The 13,335-nt window shown below is 37.4% G+C and overlaps 1 protein-coding gene across 8 annotated transcripts in view; it reads right to left on the bottom strand.

Annotated features, from left to right (window-relative positions):
- Nucleotides 1-13,335, bottom strand: part of LOC107598261 (lipopolysaccharide-responsive and beige-like anchor protein) — a 228,872-nt gene that overhangs the window by 143,888 nt on the left and 71,649 nt on the right. For all 8 annotated transcript variants that reach the window (XM_016289545.1, XM_016289547.1, XM_016289551.1 and 5 more), the window contains 8 exons: nucleotides 12,215-12,336; nucleotides 11,713-11,820; nucleotides 11,268-11,409; nucleotides 10,818-11,160; nucleotides 5,949-6,124; nucleotides 2,013-2,091; nucleotides 1,719-1,852; nucleotides 641-702 (listed from right to left, as the gene is read on the bottom strand). In XM_016289545.1, the coding sequence (XP_016145031.1) occupies nucleotides 641-702; nucleotides 1,719-1,852; nucleotides 2,013-2,091; nucleotides 5,949-6,124; nucleotides 10,818-11,160; nucleotides 11,268-11,409; nucleotides 11,713-11,820; nucleotides 12,215-12,336 (1,166 nt within the window). The remainder of the gene's footprint in view (nucleotides 1-640; nucleotides 703-1,718; nucleotides 1,853-2,012; nucleotides 2,092-5,948; nucleotides 6,125-10,817; nucleotides 11,161-11,267; nucleotides 11,410-11,712; nucleotides 11,821-12,214; nucleotides 12,337-13,335) is intronic.

Below are 13,335 nucleotides of genomic sequence, written 5' to 3'. Positions count from 1 at the left end.
TCTGAACTTTCCTGCAATACCTAGTTTAAAAAAAAAAAAAAAACAGCATTCCATCAATTTTCAAAGTAAGGATGTCTTTGAATGTCTCCAAAGGGAGGACTGGTCAGCTTTAGATCACATTTGGGGACAATTTCTTTCCCAAACTATAGCAAAGAACTCACGCACGCACGCACGCACGCACGCACGCACACACGCACACACGCTGTCTCCAAAGGGAGGACTGGTCAGCTTTAGATCACTTTTGGGGACAATTTCTTTCCCAAACTATAGCAAAGAACTCACAAACACACACACACACAGAGCTCGGCTATTAATCCTTCATCTTACCTGCGTTAAATACTCTCGGCAAAACCCGATGGGGAGGCCAATCGATCACAAAACACTATCAATGTTGCATTATCCTCTGTGACTGGCTACATGACCAAGACCGTTACATTGGGTCAAGACCCCTGACCTTTGAACTCATATCAACAGCATTAAGAAGGGTTCCCTGGCCATTTTTCTGGACTTCTGTCTATACTCAGAGCTTAGGAATCATGCTGGCAGTGTGAAGATAACACTGCAACAATGGATTTATTAACAGTAAAGAAGAGAATGGGGGGAAAAGAACAAGTGGAGGAGGGATGGAGGAATGACTTACCTGAGAACACAGCAGCATGACCAGTTCAACCACAGAACTGCTGGACTTCATGCACACAAGACCTGCAGAGAAAAACAGATTGCATTTCAGCTTTAATAGGTGAAAACTTTTAACCCTTACAGATAATTAAGATTTTAACCCTAACATAACAAATCTATTAATTTGTGATAATTACCAGCTAACAATAGAGTATTGAAATAGCTGATCGCGAAATACTAATAATTACATACCACTGTAAAAATACTGCTAATTATTTGACTTTTGCATAGACCCACCTGGATTTCATACATATTGAAAATAATTTGGCAAACACAAATGTTTTCTTCCCTCACTTACTAATAAACACCAGGCTGAACCCTTCTAATTCTGTTTTATGAGAATTCTTGCATCAAATGTATTGAGGGAAATAAATTCCTCGGCATTAAAAACATTTAATTCTTCAGGGTCTGTTTTGCTGACACACTCACATTTGTGAGTGGTCTGATTCTGCACCATCTTGAGGGGTCAAAGAGTATTGATGACCTTCATGAACCTACATGATGCTACTGTAAACTAATACATGTTTGAACCTTGTATTACATCAGACTAGATATGGTGAGCGTATGTTCTATTGATCTGAAATACAGCTTTAAAGAAGCTGCTAGGGAACTAGATAAGCAGAAAGCGTGCAAGAGATTTAACATGAAAGCTAAAGATGAGAACACATAGGAAGCTGGAGGAAGAGGAAGGAAGGAAGCATTTTTGTTTTAAGTGGCTCTCCAAAGTCAGCTATCAATCAGCGTTTCATTTCTCTGGGAGGCAGTGGACGCTTGTATGAGTCTGTTGGCCTCTGACCCTGTGCTCAATAAAAGAACACTGCTATTATAATCATTGAGTTAAAAGATACTTCCAGCCACATTTACTGCTTAAATTTGGTTAGAGGTGAGAGAGGGGGTGTGAGTGATGAGATGTCTCCGTGTTTGTAAGCAATGATGTAAACCTCACTTTAAACCGTCAAACAGACTGCTGCCTTTAGTGTGACTGCATTTGTGTGGATTATTCCACAAATGTCAGTAATAAGAGTAGAACAGTAGCTCACTGGTGCCCTCGATGAGCAGCTCCTGTCCGTGACTGCCCAGCAGTGTGCGAGAGAGGAACGGTGCGAAATCCACAAAAATCTCTCGGAGTAAAGGAGCTGCCTTCTCCAGAGCATGTTCCAACCTCTCTGAAATACTGAAAACACACACAAACACACTTGTAAATATTGCACAGGCTGTGACTGAAATAGCTTTACAAACAGCAGATCATTAAATCAAATAATGCTTTTAAAAAATGCATCTAAAGCTATAGCTTGCTTATGATACAGCGTGAGATTTGAGTTTAAAGCAGAGACCTCATGTTGGGGGTGGAGCTCTGGGTCACTGGGGGTAAAGCAGGGACAGATGGCAGGTTGGAGCTGGTGGAGGTTCCTCCTGCAGAGAGTAAACAACTCGTCACCCAAATACATGCACGCCAAACAAAACAGATGCATTAAGCTAAAACGAGCACATGTTCCGTGAATGAACCTTCACTAATTCGACAGATTAGAGCTGGGTGTTACGACTGTAAATAATTTTACTACAAATGCTTATCCTAGCGATATAGAGAGACTGGAGACAAATCATTTTGACATTATCATCATCTTGACAAAAGAATTATGTAAATAATAATTTAAAAAACGATGTAAATATCTGTACTGCATTATATAGGTTTTTAGATGCTTTTTCTGGAAACAAAACTAATCAATATTGATATTGTTTATAAAACATTAGTCTGTCAGTAATTGTTTTTCCCATTTAGTTCAATTAAAACTGCAGCACTGTAGCCAACTGCAGTAGATTTACAATATTTTATCCAAAGGAAATAGTTAAAATCTAGTTCAAAATAATCAATGTACTGTTCTTTAACGCACATGAGAAGTATATTTAATATATAATATATACAGCCATATTCATTGCTGTTCAAAAGTTTGAGGTCAGTAAGAAATTAATACTTTTATTCAGCAAGGATACATTAAACTGATCAAAAGTTACTTATAATGTTACAAAGGACTTCTATTTCAAATAAATTAGTTATTTTGAGTTCTTTAAGTTACTGTAACTTTATTTGTGTTGTCCTTGACAAGAAGGTTGTAACAGTGAATTGCTACTTTTTGTGTCAAATAAACTCAACTCAACACACTATTCATCAAAGAAACCTGAAAAAAAAAACAAGTTTCCACAAAAATATTAAGCAGCGCAACTGTATTCAAGATTGATGGTAATAATAAGAAAATTATATTATAATAATCATATTTTAATAAATTGTATTATAATAATTATGTCATAATAATATTCATAATATTACTGTTTTACTGTATGTACTTTTTTTTTTTTTTTTTTTCATTCATTCATCCATTTATTTATGGTCAAATAAATGCAACTTTGATGAGCATGAGAGATATTCAAAAACATTAAAAAAAAAACTTTGGAACGGTAGTATATTTTTACCAAAAGATTACCATTAATTACCATTACAATTTTACCAAAAGATAAGACCATTAATGCATGTGAAAATGCAAATGAATCACTGAATCATGAATTGATCACCTAATACAGACAATCTGAAGTGATGAACACTTCAGAACCATTTATGCTACCTAAGTTTAAGCAGAGACTCTATTAACACATCTATGTAATCAGTTTCACTCGCTAGACGAGAAAGGATTGTTAAATTTGTCTAAGGACACTTAAAAGTATTAAAATAAATCACAATATTCACAAGGTTCCTTAATGTTATATAGTCAGTAAAATCATTGTGAATGTTTTGACACTTATCCACGATATTCAGCGCTTCTAACAACCTGCTAAAATCACCCTTTCCTTCTGCTATCTACAACACTTTCATATAAAGGACAAGAGCGAAGATGTATGTTGAAGCTCTGACACCATGTGAAAGGAGTTTCCGCTGAATGATAGCTCTGCTCTCGTTAGCATTCGTGTAAAATAAGCATTAGAGCAGCTCTTACACTCCTCCTGATAAAACAGTCCATAAATTCATTAGCCCTGTGTGTGGCTGTGATTGGTGTACTAATACTTATATGCCAATAAATTTAATCTTGCCCCCGTAAGGGTCACATTTTGGGCTAGTGAAGGTCTTGGCATGACCATGCTCTCTCTCTCAGGATATCACACCACAATAAATCTGCATACGCTAATATCTCTACACACACACACACACACGGGGTCTCAGGGCAGGGATAACTCTTGCAGCAGTGTGGAATGTTTCTTTAAGCACCAACATGTGCGTCTGCGGAGAGACTCACGCTCGCAGATGAAGTAGCCACTTCAAACAGCTCGGAGAAAATGAGCTTATCTCTATTCAGCTGGGACCTGCCCCTCTCCTTACACACACACACACACACACACACACACACAAGAGAACCATAAAAATCCAGACAAGCTTAAAACTACAAGCATGAGATACAGACCCATGAGTACACTACTTCAAAAAACACGAAAAGCTAAAGGGAACTAAAAACAATCCCTTCACGCACAAAGGATCGTGTGTGCATGCACATGTTGGTTTCACAATAAAAGAAAATCACATAGACGCAATGATTTTTAGACAGAGGTGATGATGTTGGCTACAATTCAAATGCAGCCCCTAATCATCACACAAACTTGTTGATATGATTAGAAAAACATGATTTGGTCAATGTATGAGGATTTCAAATTGTCATTAAGGCATCATTTGTGACACATTTCTCTATATGTGTGAGTAGGCCTGTCACGATAACAACTTTTTGTTGTGTGCTTCTCGTCCGCGCTTGTTTCTTTCAGGCAGCATACAGCAGTGTTGTGCATTTTGACCAGTTTATGGGAAAAGTATTCTTAAAATGATCTCTGCATTACATGGTCGCCCCGATGCGCACACACAAGTGAGCACGCTCCCACTAGTATTTGTAAATATTAAGCCGCAAAACGACTATTTAAATATGAATTCTGCATGTCTCTGTGTTAATGAATGGCAAAGACGCACGGTTTTGTTTACTACTCATACGGAAACGCTTGTGACGCTCCCGGTGATATTAACGTCTGCCGTCTCACTAAATGAGGACATAAATACATGAACAACATCTTCAGAACTGCTCTGAGAGCCACTTCATGAGCATTTGACCGTTTCATTTGAGTAAAACTATCCTCATATCATACACGCACAGAAATGTAAAGGTATTCACGGCAACCCGTCAAAATAAAAGTTCGGTTTAACTTGAAGACATTGTAGCAGAAATATATTAGCCTACTATTGTTCAGTAGAATGTATGTAATAGGCTACTACTACTACTACTAAACTTATTAAAACCTTATTTATAAAGGAATAATCATACAATATTTATTTAGTGTTTTAAATGTAATGTTAAATCCCCTTTATTTTCCAAAAAATTTTATTTGTTTAATTTTCATTAATTAAAAGATAAATTAAATGAATGTTTTATGCCTTAAAAATGTAAATGCACAACACAGAATTTCTGAGGGGGGAAAAAATCATAAGGCTATTGTAAGAATAAATGAAACTTGTTTTTATGCTTTCAAATAATTAGACATGCTAAAACACATAATTTGGTAACAATAAAACATAAGATTGGAAAAAATAAAACATGTTTGGGCCCTAACCCTAACCCTAGCGGAAACACTGAGATATATATATTAGGGCTGGGATGATAAATCGATGCATCACGAATCGAGAAATGATTCTGCATCAATTCTGAGATTTTCCAAAGGCATCGCGATTCTCTCTTGAATCAATTCGGAGCTTAGTTTTTAACAGCAGATGTTTAGTTCTGCTTGCTTCCAGTTCCTTACACACGCACCACTTGAACCTAAAATAATCATTCATAAAGTTCGAAAAGGTTGAAGCGAATTACAAGGATGTTCACAGTGGGCTGTGTTTACATTAATCTCGTGTCATAAAAGCCGATGTGCAAGTACATTTAACCACTTACATTACTCAGCCGAACGCACATGCGCTCTTCTTCGTGAGCATTTAAGCGTGCGGTTTAAAAACTAGCCTAGAGCGCCATCTGCTGTTAAAAACTAAGCTCAGAATCGATTCCAGAGAGAATCACGATGCATGCCGAAAATCTCAGAATCGATCCACGAATCGATTTATTGTGCCAGCCCTAATATATATATATATATATATATATAAACACACACATACATATACATTATATATATATACAGCTCTATATAGCTTTGTAATTTGGCAAGGTGTAGTTATTGACATGATCTTTCATGAAGACCCTCACCTGGGGCGGACTCTGTGCTCTGAACAGCTTCTCCTGCAGATACCACTGACACACTGTTGTCTGTAGTTTCACCTGAGGATGCAGCAGTGGCTGATGGGACGGACGCAGCTGCGGAGACTGTACTCATTCCTAGTGAGGGAGCCCCACCCATTTTCTTAGGTGCCACAACAACACTCCTGAAAAAGAATGACCAAGACAACAATCCATTATTATTATTCCAAAAAATAATTTTTTTTGTAGATTGAATGGTGTACTTTAAAAAAAAAAAAAAAAAAGTTCATGCTTGCATTAGATTTTGAAGCCTTTTTAATGCATTTTCTAATAGAGGGAAAGCAGACTCTGATGCTCTAATAAATACACAGAGCTAGAAAATCAAGTACTCTGTCAAAATACCATTAGCTCTGGTTCCATCGACGGCCCTGTAACGATCAGACTGATGATGTCGGCTAAATATGCTGCACATAATGTGATTTAGCATAAAAAGCCGCCCAGCTCACACAGCACAAGAAGCCCATTTACCGTGTTAGTGTAATTAGAGCCCTGTTTCCCTGACACAAAATATTCCATAATGGCAGCATCTATCTTCTGACCAATCAATGGCCTCCCAGCTCCTGTCACTCAGAGCTCCAAACTCTGTGATTGATTAAAGCTGGCGGTGTGTTATGCTCTAGATGCTACTGTGTGTTGCTGTACAATGTCATGTCGTGTGATTATCTGATAAACAAGACGTTTTGCGGTAAGTTAAAGATTAAAGGACTGAAAACGTCTCAAAATTCCAGTTCATTTTGAGGGTTGTGCTCCGTTTACAGTATTAGGCTAACGTTTGGACACACTTAGCTGAAAGTATGTTTCTCATGATATGATCTAGCGATTTATGCTTAAATGCTTGAAATTAGTTTTATATAAATATTAATTCAGCCAATTTTTTTTTCTTTCCTGTGGGACTTAAAAAGAGAAATATTTTGATGATTCTTCATGCATCTTTACAAGGACAGTTTATAATTATCACAAAGGGGCAAAATAAAAAAAAAACATTAAACTATTAAGAACTATTCCACTAAAAGACTCTAAAAGGTATCCACGCTCACATTCAGAAAAAAAAGAAAAGGGAAAAAAAAAAAAGGTCTGACGCCATCGACGCCACTGAAATCAAACCGTCATAGGCTCTTACTTGAGTTGTACTTAAAGTCCAAGCAAAGCAATATTAAATGTGTTCCGAGTTGATAAAAAAAAGCCAAGTAAATAAAATAAGTTATCAATATCTTGAAACATTAAACTATTAAGAACTATTCCACTAAAAGACTCTAAAAGGTATCCACGCTCACATTCAGAAAAAAAAGAAAAGGGAAAAAAAAAAAGGTCTGACGCCATCGACGCCACTGAAATCAAACCGTCATAGGCTCTTACTTGAGTTGTACTTAAAGTCCAAGCAAAGCAATATTAAATGTGTTCCGAGTTGATAAAAAAAAGCCAAGTAAATAAAATAAGTTATCAATATCTTGAAAAAAATAGGCAGTATTCTCTGCTCTCAAATGCTGGGGGCGTGTCCTCTGTCTGCGCTGAAACCACACCCCCCTCGCGGGAAAGCTGCCATCTCTCTCTCTCTCTCGCTCTAAATACCGCTACAACCTGAATGGACGCTCACTCTAGCAGCTTAATTTAAATAAGGAGACCGAGCTGTTTTGTAAATTATCGCAACCAGGTAATATGCATTTACGTGAGGAAGGCATAGCTAGCTAGCAGACTGTAGGCTGTAGAAACTAACGGTTGAGATTGAGCGGGCGAACCACTGATGCTAATGCGCTCTAGTTATTAGGTGTGTTCGACCTGAAGCAGCGCTGCGCAGATCGATCGGTGTTTGACATCAAAGTACCGTGAGAGCGATTCGAAAGCATAAAGAGCCATCTTTAAGAGCTACGATGGAGGGGAAGATTTTCAGTGAATAACGACCTAAACTTTGGTCTGTTCCTCTTGTTGGTCTGGCATTAGAAGACTTGAACACTAGAATGGACTTGTATGGACCACAAAATAATTTTGGTGTTTATTTTGCAATATGGATATGTTGAAGTATGGATAGTATACGTGATATAATAATAACAAAAACAATCAAGTCAAAAGATCAATAGTTAATTTTTTATAGTTGCTTTTCCATGTTTTTCAAAATAACAAAGGGCAGTCATGGAATTATTTTTTGGAAACCATTCATACATTGCAGGCAGAGCAGGTTCTCTCTCCATCAATGGTTTTAGCCACAGACTTTTCGGTTTCCATTTAGGTTCTACTTCTTTGGTGGCTCAGGAACTGCATCATGCTCCTCATCGTGTCATTCAAAAAATATACATTTGCACAGCCATAAACCTTATTCAGGTGTGCAATTGCAAACATACCTTTTTTTTTCATGTTTATTGTTTTATGAGGACAAGAAAGTAAAAAAAAAATCAACAAGTGCCAAGCATAAGCATGGAACGCCTTCAAGACTTTTAGATCCGCATTCCAGCTTTATCACTTTTTAATTTGTTTATCATAGGTTAATTTGTGTTATAACAACATTTTATTTATAAAAAATATATATATATATATATATTTTTTTTTTTAAATAATGAGCAGGTGTCCTAGTAAAAATAAAACAGTATTAAAGAAAAGAATGCATGTTGAATAAACCAGGGAGGAAACATATTAAACACACAGCAAATTACCATGGTAACATTTTCATAATCACAAATGGTAAAAATGTTTGAAAGATAAAGAACACATCAGTAAGCTTTCATAATGATCACGGGTCTCTGCTGCATTCTATATAGTCTAGAGTAAAAATGGAAATGGTTCATATCAGCTGAAAGCCATGACAGAGCTCTGGCCTTTCACAGTGGCTAGTGTTGAGTTTATCAGTGCTGACAGAGGGGTAATGCTACGCAGTCACCAGCTCCTCTCCAGAACACATCCACAGAGACGCTACAGACTGAGGAGCTACGCCAGCATCAGATAAGAGCCGTCTAGGACAGACTGCTTCAAACGTCCCGCTGGAAGTTGCCTAGGAGCAAAGGCACGAGAGTGAGAGTGTTCTCACACCATTTCTAAACATCTGATGTCTCCTTAACTTGAAAATATCCAGTGCAAGAAAACGAAAGGAACTTGTAAACTGAAAGGTTCGCAGCTCATGATATCAGCATTTGCTGAACAACAGTGCGCTGTTCCAAAAACTCTATTAGAGCGCATTTATGTTCTCTCTCAAGTACATGTTTACCTCTGACCGGTGGTGGGATGGTGGGGGTGGACGGCTGCTGCATCCATCTGCTCAAAGGCGCAGGTTGTAAATTATTCAGCACACCATTAGCCACACTTAGCCCCAACTCACTACCGCTGTCAATTAATCAGAGCTGCCAGGTTTATACCACCAGACGAGAGGCCAGCGTTGGCCAGCGCACATGGAGTTTGGATTCCAGACGCTGAATTATTTAGCAGTTTTAACCAACACTCCCGGACACGACATGTAAACAGCATGTTTCCCGTAATCTGCACAAATGTGAGATCGGGTGCGAGGAAATGTGTGTGTGAGAAACTGATCTTACTGGACATGGATCGACATTTTCAACAAACAAGGGCTGAACTATCAGCTTCTTCACATAGAAATGCTGCTTTAAATTAGTCTTGCTGGTGGTAAGTTTCAAACTGCGCCGTTTTATTTTTATTTTTTTAATTTAAATACATTTAAAAGCCAAATAAAGTTAAATACATTTTAAAAATGTATCCCTTTGTGTCTTCTTTAGAGGTTAGGGCACAAACATGCTACCAGAAATATCCATTTCATGTCATGGATGAAAACAGTCAAGGCCTCTAAATTTAGTCTATATTTCATCATGACATATTCATTACATTTTTGTCCATTTTGCTTCAACTGAAATGGCAAACAAACAAATAAATAAATAAACAACATTTTAGTTCATAATTTCAAATAATTTCAAATCTTGCATAGTACGATTGGATTATTTTAATCTTTTTTTTTTTTTTTTGCCTCGTCAAACTATCAACAGTGAAACCGTTTCATCATTGTTATGATGCATCTTTTTCATCGCATTTTCATAGCTGACAAAATCAAAGAACCTGTTGTCAAGAATCCTAACTGTTTTTTTAACCTTAAACCGCATAAACACAAAATAATGTTCTTTTTAGCAACATCGTATGACCCCTTTAAATAAATGCTGTTCTTTTGAACTTTCTATTCATCAAAAAATCATGGTTGTATCATAGTTTTCACTAAAATATTAAAAAGCACAGTTCAGAAAGAAAATGCATGTGTATCAGTATATTGGATCCATGCATTATGTCTTAAAGTGACAGCAGCCTAATACACCTGCTGCTGCCATTAATGTGAAACAAAAAACAAAAAAAACTCACCGCTTTTGACTTAATAACTTTTCTAACTTTAATAAGGATTAATCTATACATTAATTTACATAGGCTATGAAGTGTTAGTTTTTTTTTTCTTTACAATAACCATTTCTGCCCTAACACACACACACATCAACCAGCAAACACAGACACAAGTCCACTGGTGGAGGAATGGACAAGTGTATGAGTACGCATCTCCTGGGGCCCGTTTTGATGGGCTCTGCTTTTGTAAGGCTGTTTGTTTGTGTAGAACGGCACACTTCCACAGCAGAAGTCAGGTGCTCTGCGGGGGGTGTCCATCATAAAAAGCACACAGACCGCTGCCATAGCACACTCAAAGAGAAAACATGTTTTGTTTTTTACATGATGTGTGGCGAGAGAAAACAAGAGCTATAAAAAAATCTTTGCGCCTCTAGCAAAGCACTTACATCTGTGTGCACGGATTGGCCAGTGAACTATAAATTCTGATTGTCCACTCACCTGTCGAAGGAGTGAAACTGGACGGACTGGTCACGGGAAGCATCGCCCACTGCACCCAGAAACCCGGGCGGTATAAGGCTAGGGTCCACCATAATGTCATCAGAGGGAGCACCAACCAGACTTCTCAGAATATCCTTGACATTGACGTTTTTTCCTTTGCTGTCTCTATCAGTGACCTCCTGACTTCTCCTGACTTCAGAGGACAAAGTAGACAGGGCTTCAGATACAGCATCCGGGCCGGTCCGTGTCTCGGCATCACTGGGGATGACTGAGGTTTTCGCATCCTCATTACTAGATTCTCGATGATGAGACAAACCGTTCTCAAGATCAGACTGAACACTCTCTGCAAAAAACAACACAACAGTCCACTGCTCAAAAAACTGAATACGTGTGTATCTGGTCTGTAGGTTCAATCTTGCAGCAGTGATGTGTGTGGGTTCAGGTGGTCACCTGTGCTCCTGACAGACTGTGAGCGCTGGGCATGTCTTTTGTCATTGTGTGGCTCAAGGATGTCTCGATATTTGGATACCATGAGTACAGAGATGAAGTAGACCACTGCCAGGGCCAGGAACTGAGCCTGTTTACTGTCCTCCTAAAGCACAGCACACAACAAAACAAATGTTAGAGTATTGTAAAAAAAAAATAAAAAAATAGCCACACTACTGTTCAAAAGTTTGGGGTCAGTTTTTTGAAAGAAAGAAATACTTTTATTCAGCAAGGGTGCATTAAATTGATCAACAGTAACAGTAAAGACCTTTACATTAATACAAAAATTATTTCAAATGAAACACTGTTTGACTGCACTATAGAAAATAAAAGAGACATTAGCTGAAAGAGTGGCAGATCAGAGCCAGCAAGGGATGTGTTAGTTGAATAAGAGTATGGAGAGACTCACTATGTCTCTGAACACTACAGCACGGAGACGATTGATGTCCATGTCCTGCAGAAGCCGGTCTAAATCTCTGATAGGAGACATCCCTCCTGTCACAATGTCCACAGGACTCTGCAACACACAGTTCACACAGTCTCAGAACAGTTTTTATTAATTTTATTATATTTTTTTTCCAAAAAATTATCCCACTGCTCCAACACACGATATCAGTTGGATTTAGTAAAAAAACTAGGGAGACTTTTGTTTGCTGTTCCACATTTAGACAGCGCTGAGGCACAGAGGCACTAATGCAACAGTTTTGCTAAGATTCTAAATAATAGATGAGCTGTGAGTGTAAGTTACACGACACATTAAAGAAGAAAGGGGGTTTATTTTTTTACTGGAACTGTAAGAATCAAACCATGGACCATTTTGCGCAAAAGGATTCTATTTAAAATTACCATCTGGACAGTAGAGAGGGAGAGGAGGAGAGAGAGAGGTATCCTTGGCATGATGTTGAACTTGCCTGTGCTGGTATAGACTTGGCGGCTCCCAGAAGGCTTTGCTGTCCATGGCTGCTCTCTGCACCAGACTTACCCAGAGTGTGCTGCTGACATTCCAGACAGTTTCTCACAGCCATCGCGCACACTGAGGAGGAGAGAGAGCGTGTGAGAGAGGGACAGATAGAGAGAGAGTGCAACTGAGAGGTAGAACTACTGAGAAGAAGACAACGTCACAGAGATGAAAGGGTACTAGAATGAAAAGATATATAGACTAAAGGAAACATGACATATGAGAAGGCCGTTGCGTGACAATGAAAAAGGGCTTAAAATACCATCTTATGAGTGAAACCAGTGAAAACTGAAGCCATAAGTAGACTTTTTGGAAGATTATGTGCATTTCTAAGGTGTTAGTGTTTTGTTGCAGTGTTGTTTCTAGGGTGTTCTGGGTAGTTTTGTATTCACACCAGGAAAGTCCACTAGTTCACTTGCTTTGGTCCGGACCAAATACAATGTTTTTTTGTTTGGTGCGGTTCGCTTTCACACTGCCCTTTTTTTGCAAGTGAACTTATGAGCATCATATGAGACAATATCATACGATGTTATAATTACGACTTGCCGAAATAAAATCTATAGATATAAAATCCTTAAAGCATAACACAATGTTAGTTTAAACATTTAACCTATATAAATGTGCGCTATTAGGTGACTATAAAACCTTTAACATAAACCTTTTACAATGTTGGAAAAATGTATATTTGAAATAAAATAAAATAAAATTTTCATCATGGAATCCAGAAAAAAAAGTTTATCACAGTTTCCACCAAAATATTACATTAATAATAAAAAGTACCAAATCGGCATATTAGAATGATTTCTGAAGGATCATGTGACGCTGAAGACTGGAAAATGCTGAAAATACAGCTTTGATCACAGGAATAAATTCCTGTAATTTTGAAATATATTAAAATAGAAAACATTTATTTTAATCTCTAAAAATATTTCAATAAATTGCCAAAAAAATTATACTAATTATACAATTTTGTCTAAATAGACTAAAAGTTAAATATATATAAATATATATATATATATAAATATATATATATATATATATATATATATATATATATATATATATATATATATA

The sequence above is a fragment of the Sinocyclocheilus grahami genome, unplaced genomic scaffold (assembly GCF_001515645.1).
Source record: "Sinocyclocheilus grahami isolate Dianchi unplaced genomic scaffold, SAMN03320097.WGS_v1.1 scaffold249.1, whole genome shotgun sequence".
Taxonomy (NCBI): Eukaryota; Metazoa; Chordata; class Actinopteri; order Cypriniformes; family Cyprinidae; genus Sinocyclocheilus; species Sinocyclocheilus grahami.
This window is presented reverse-complemented; position numbering and strand designations above follow the sequence as displayed.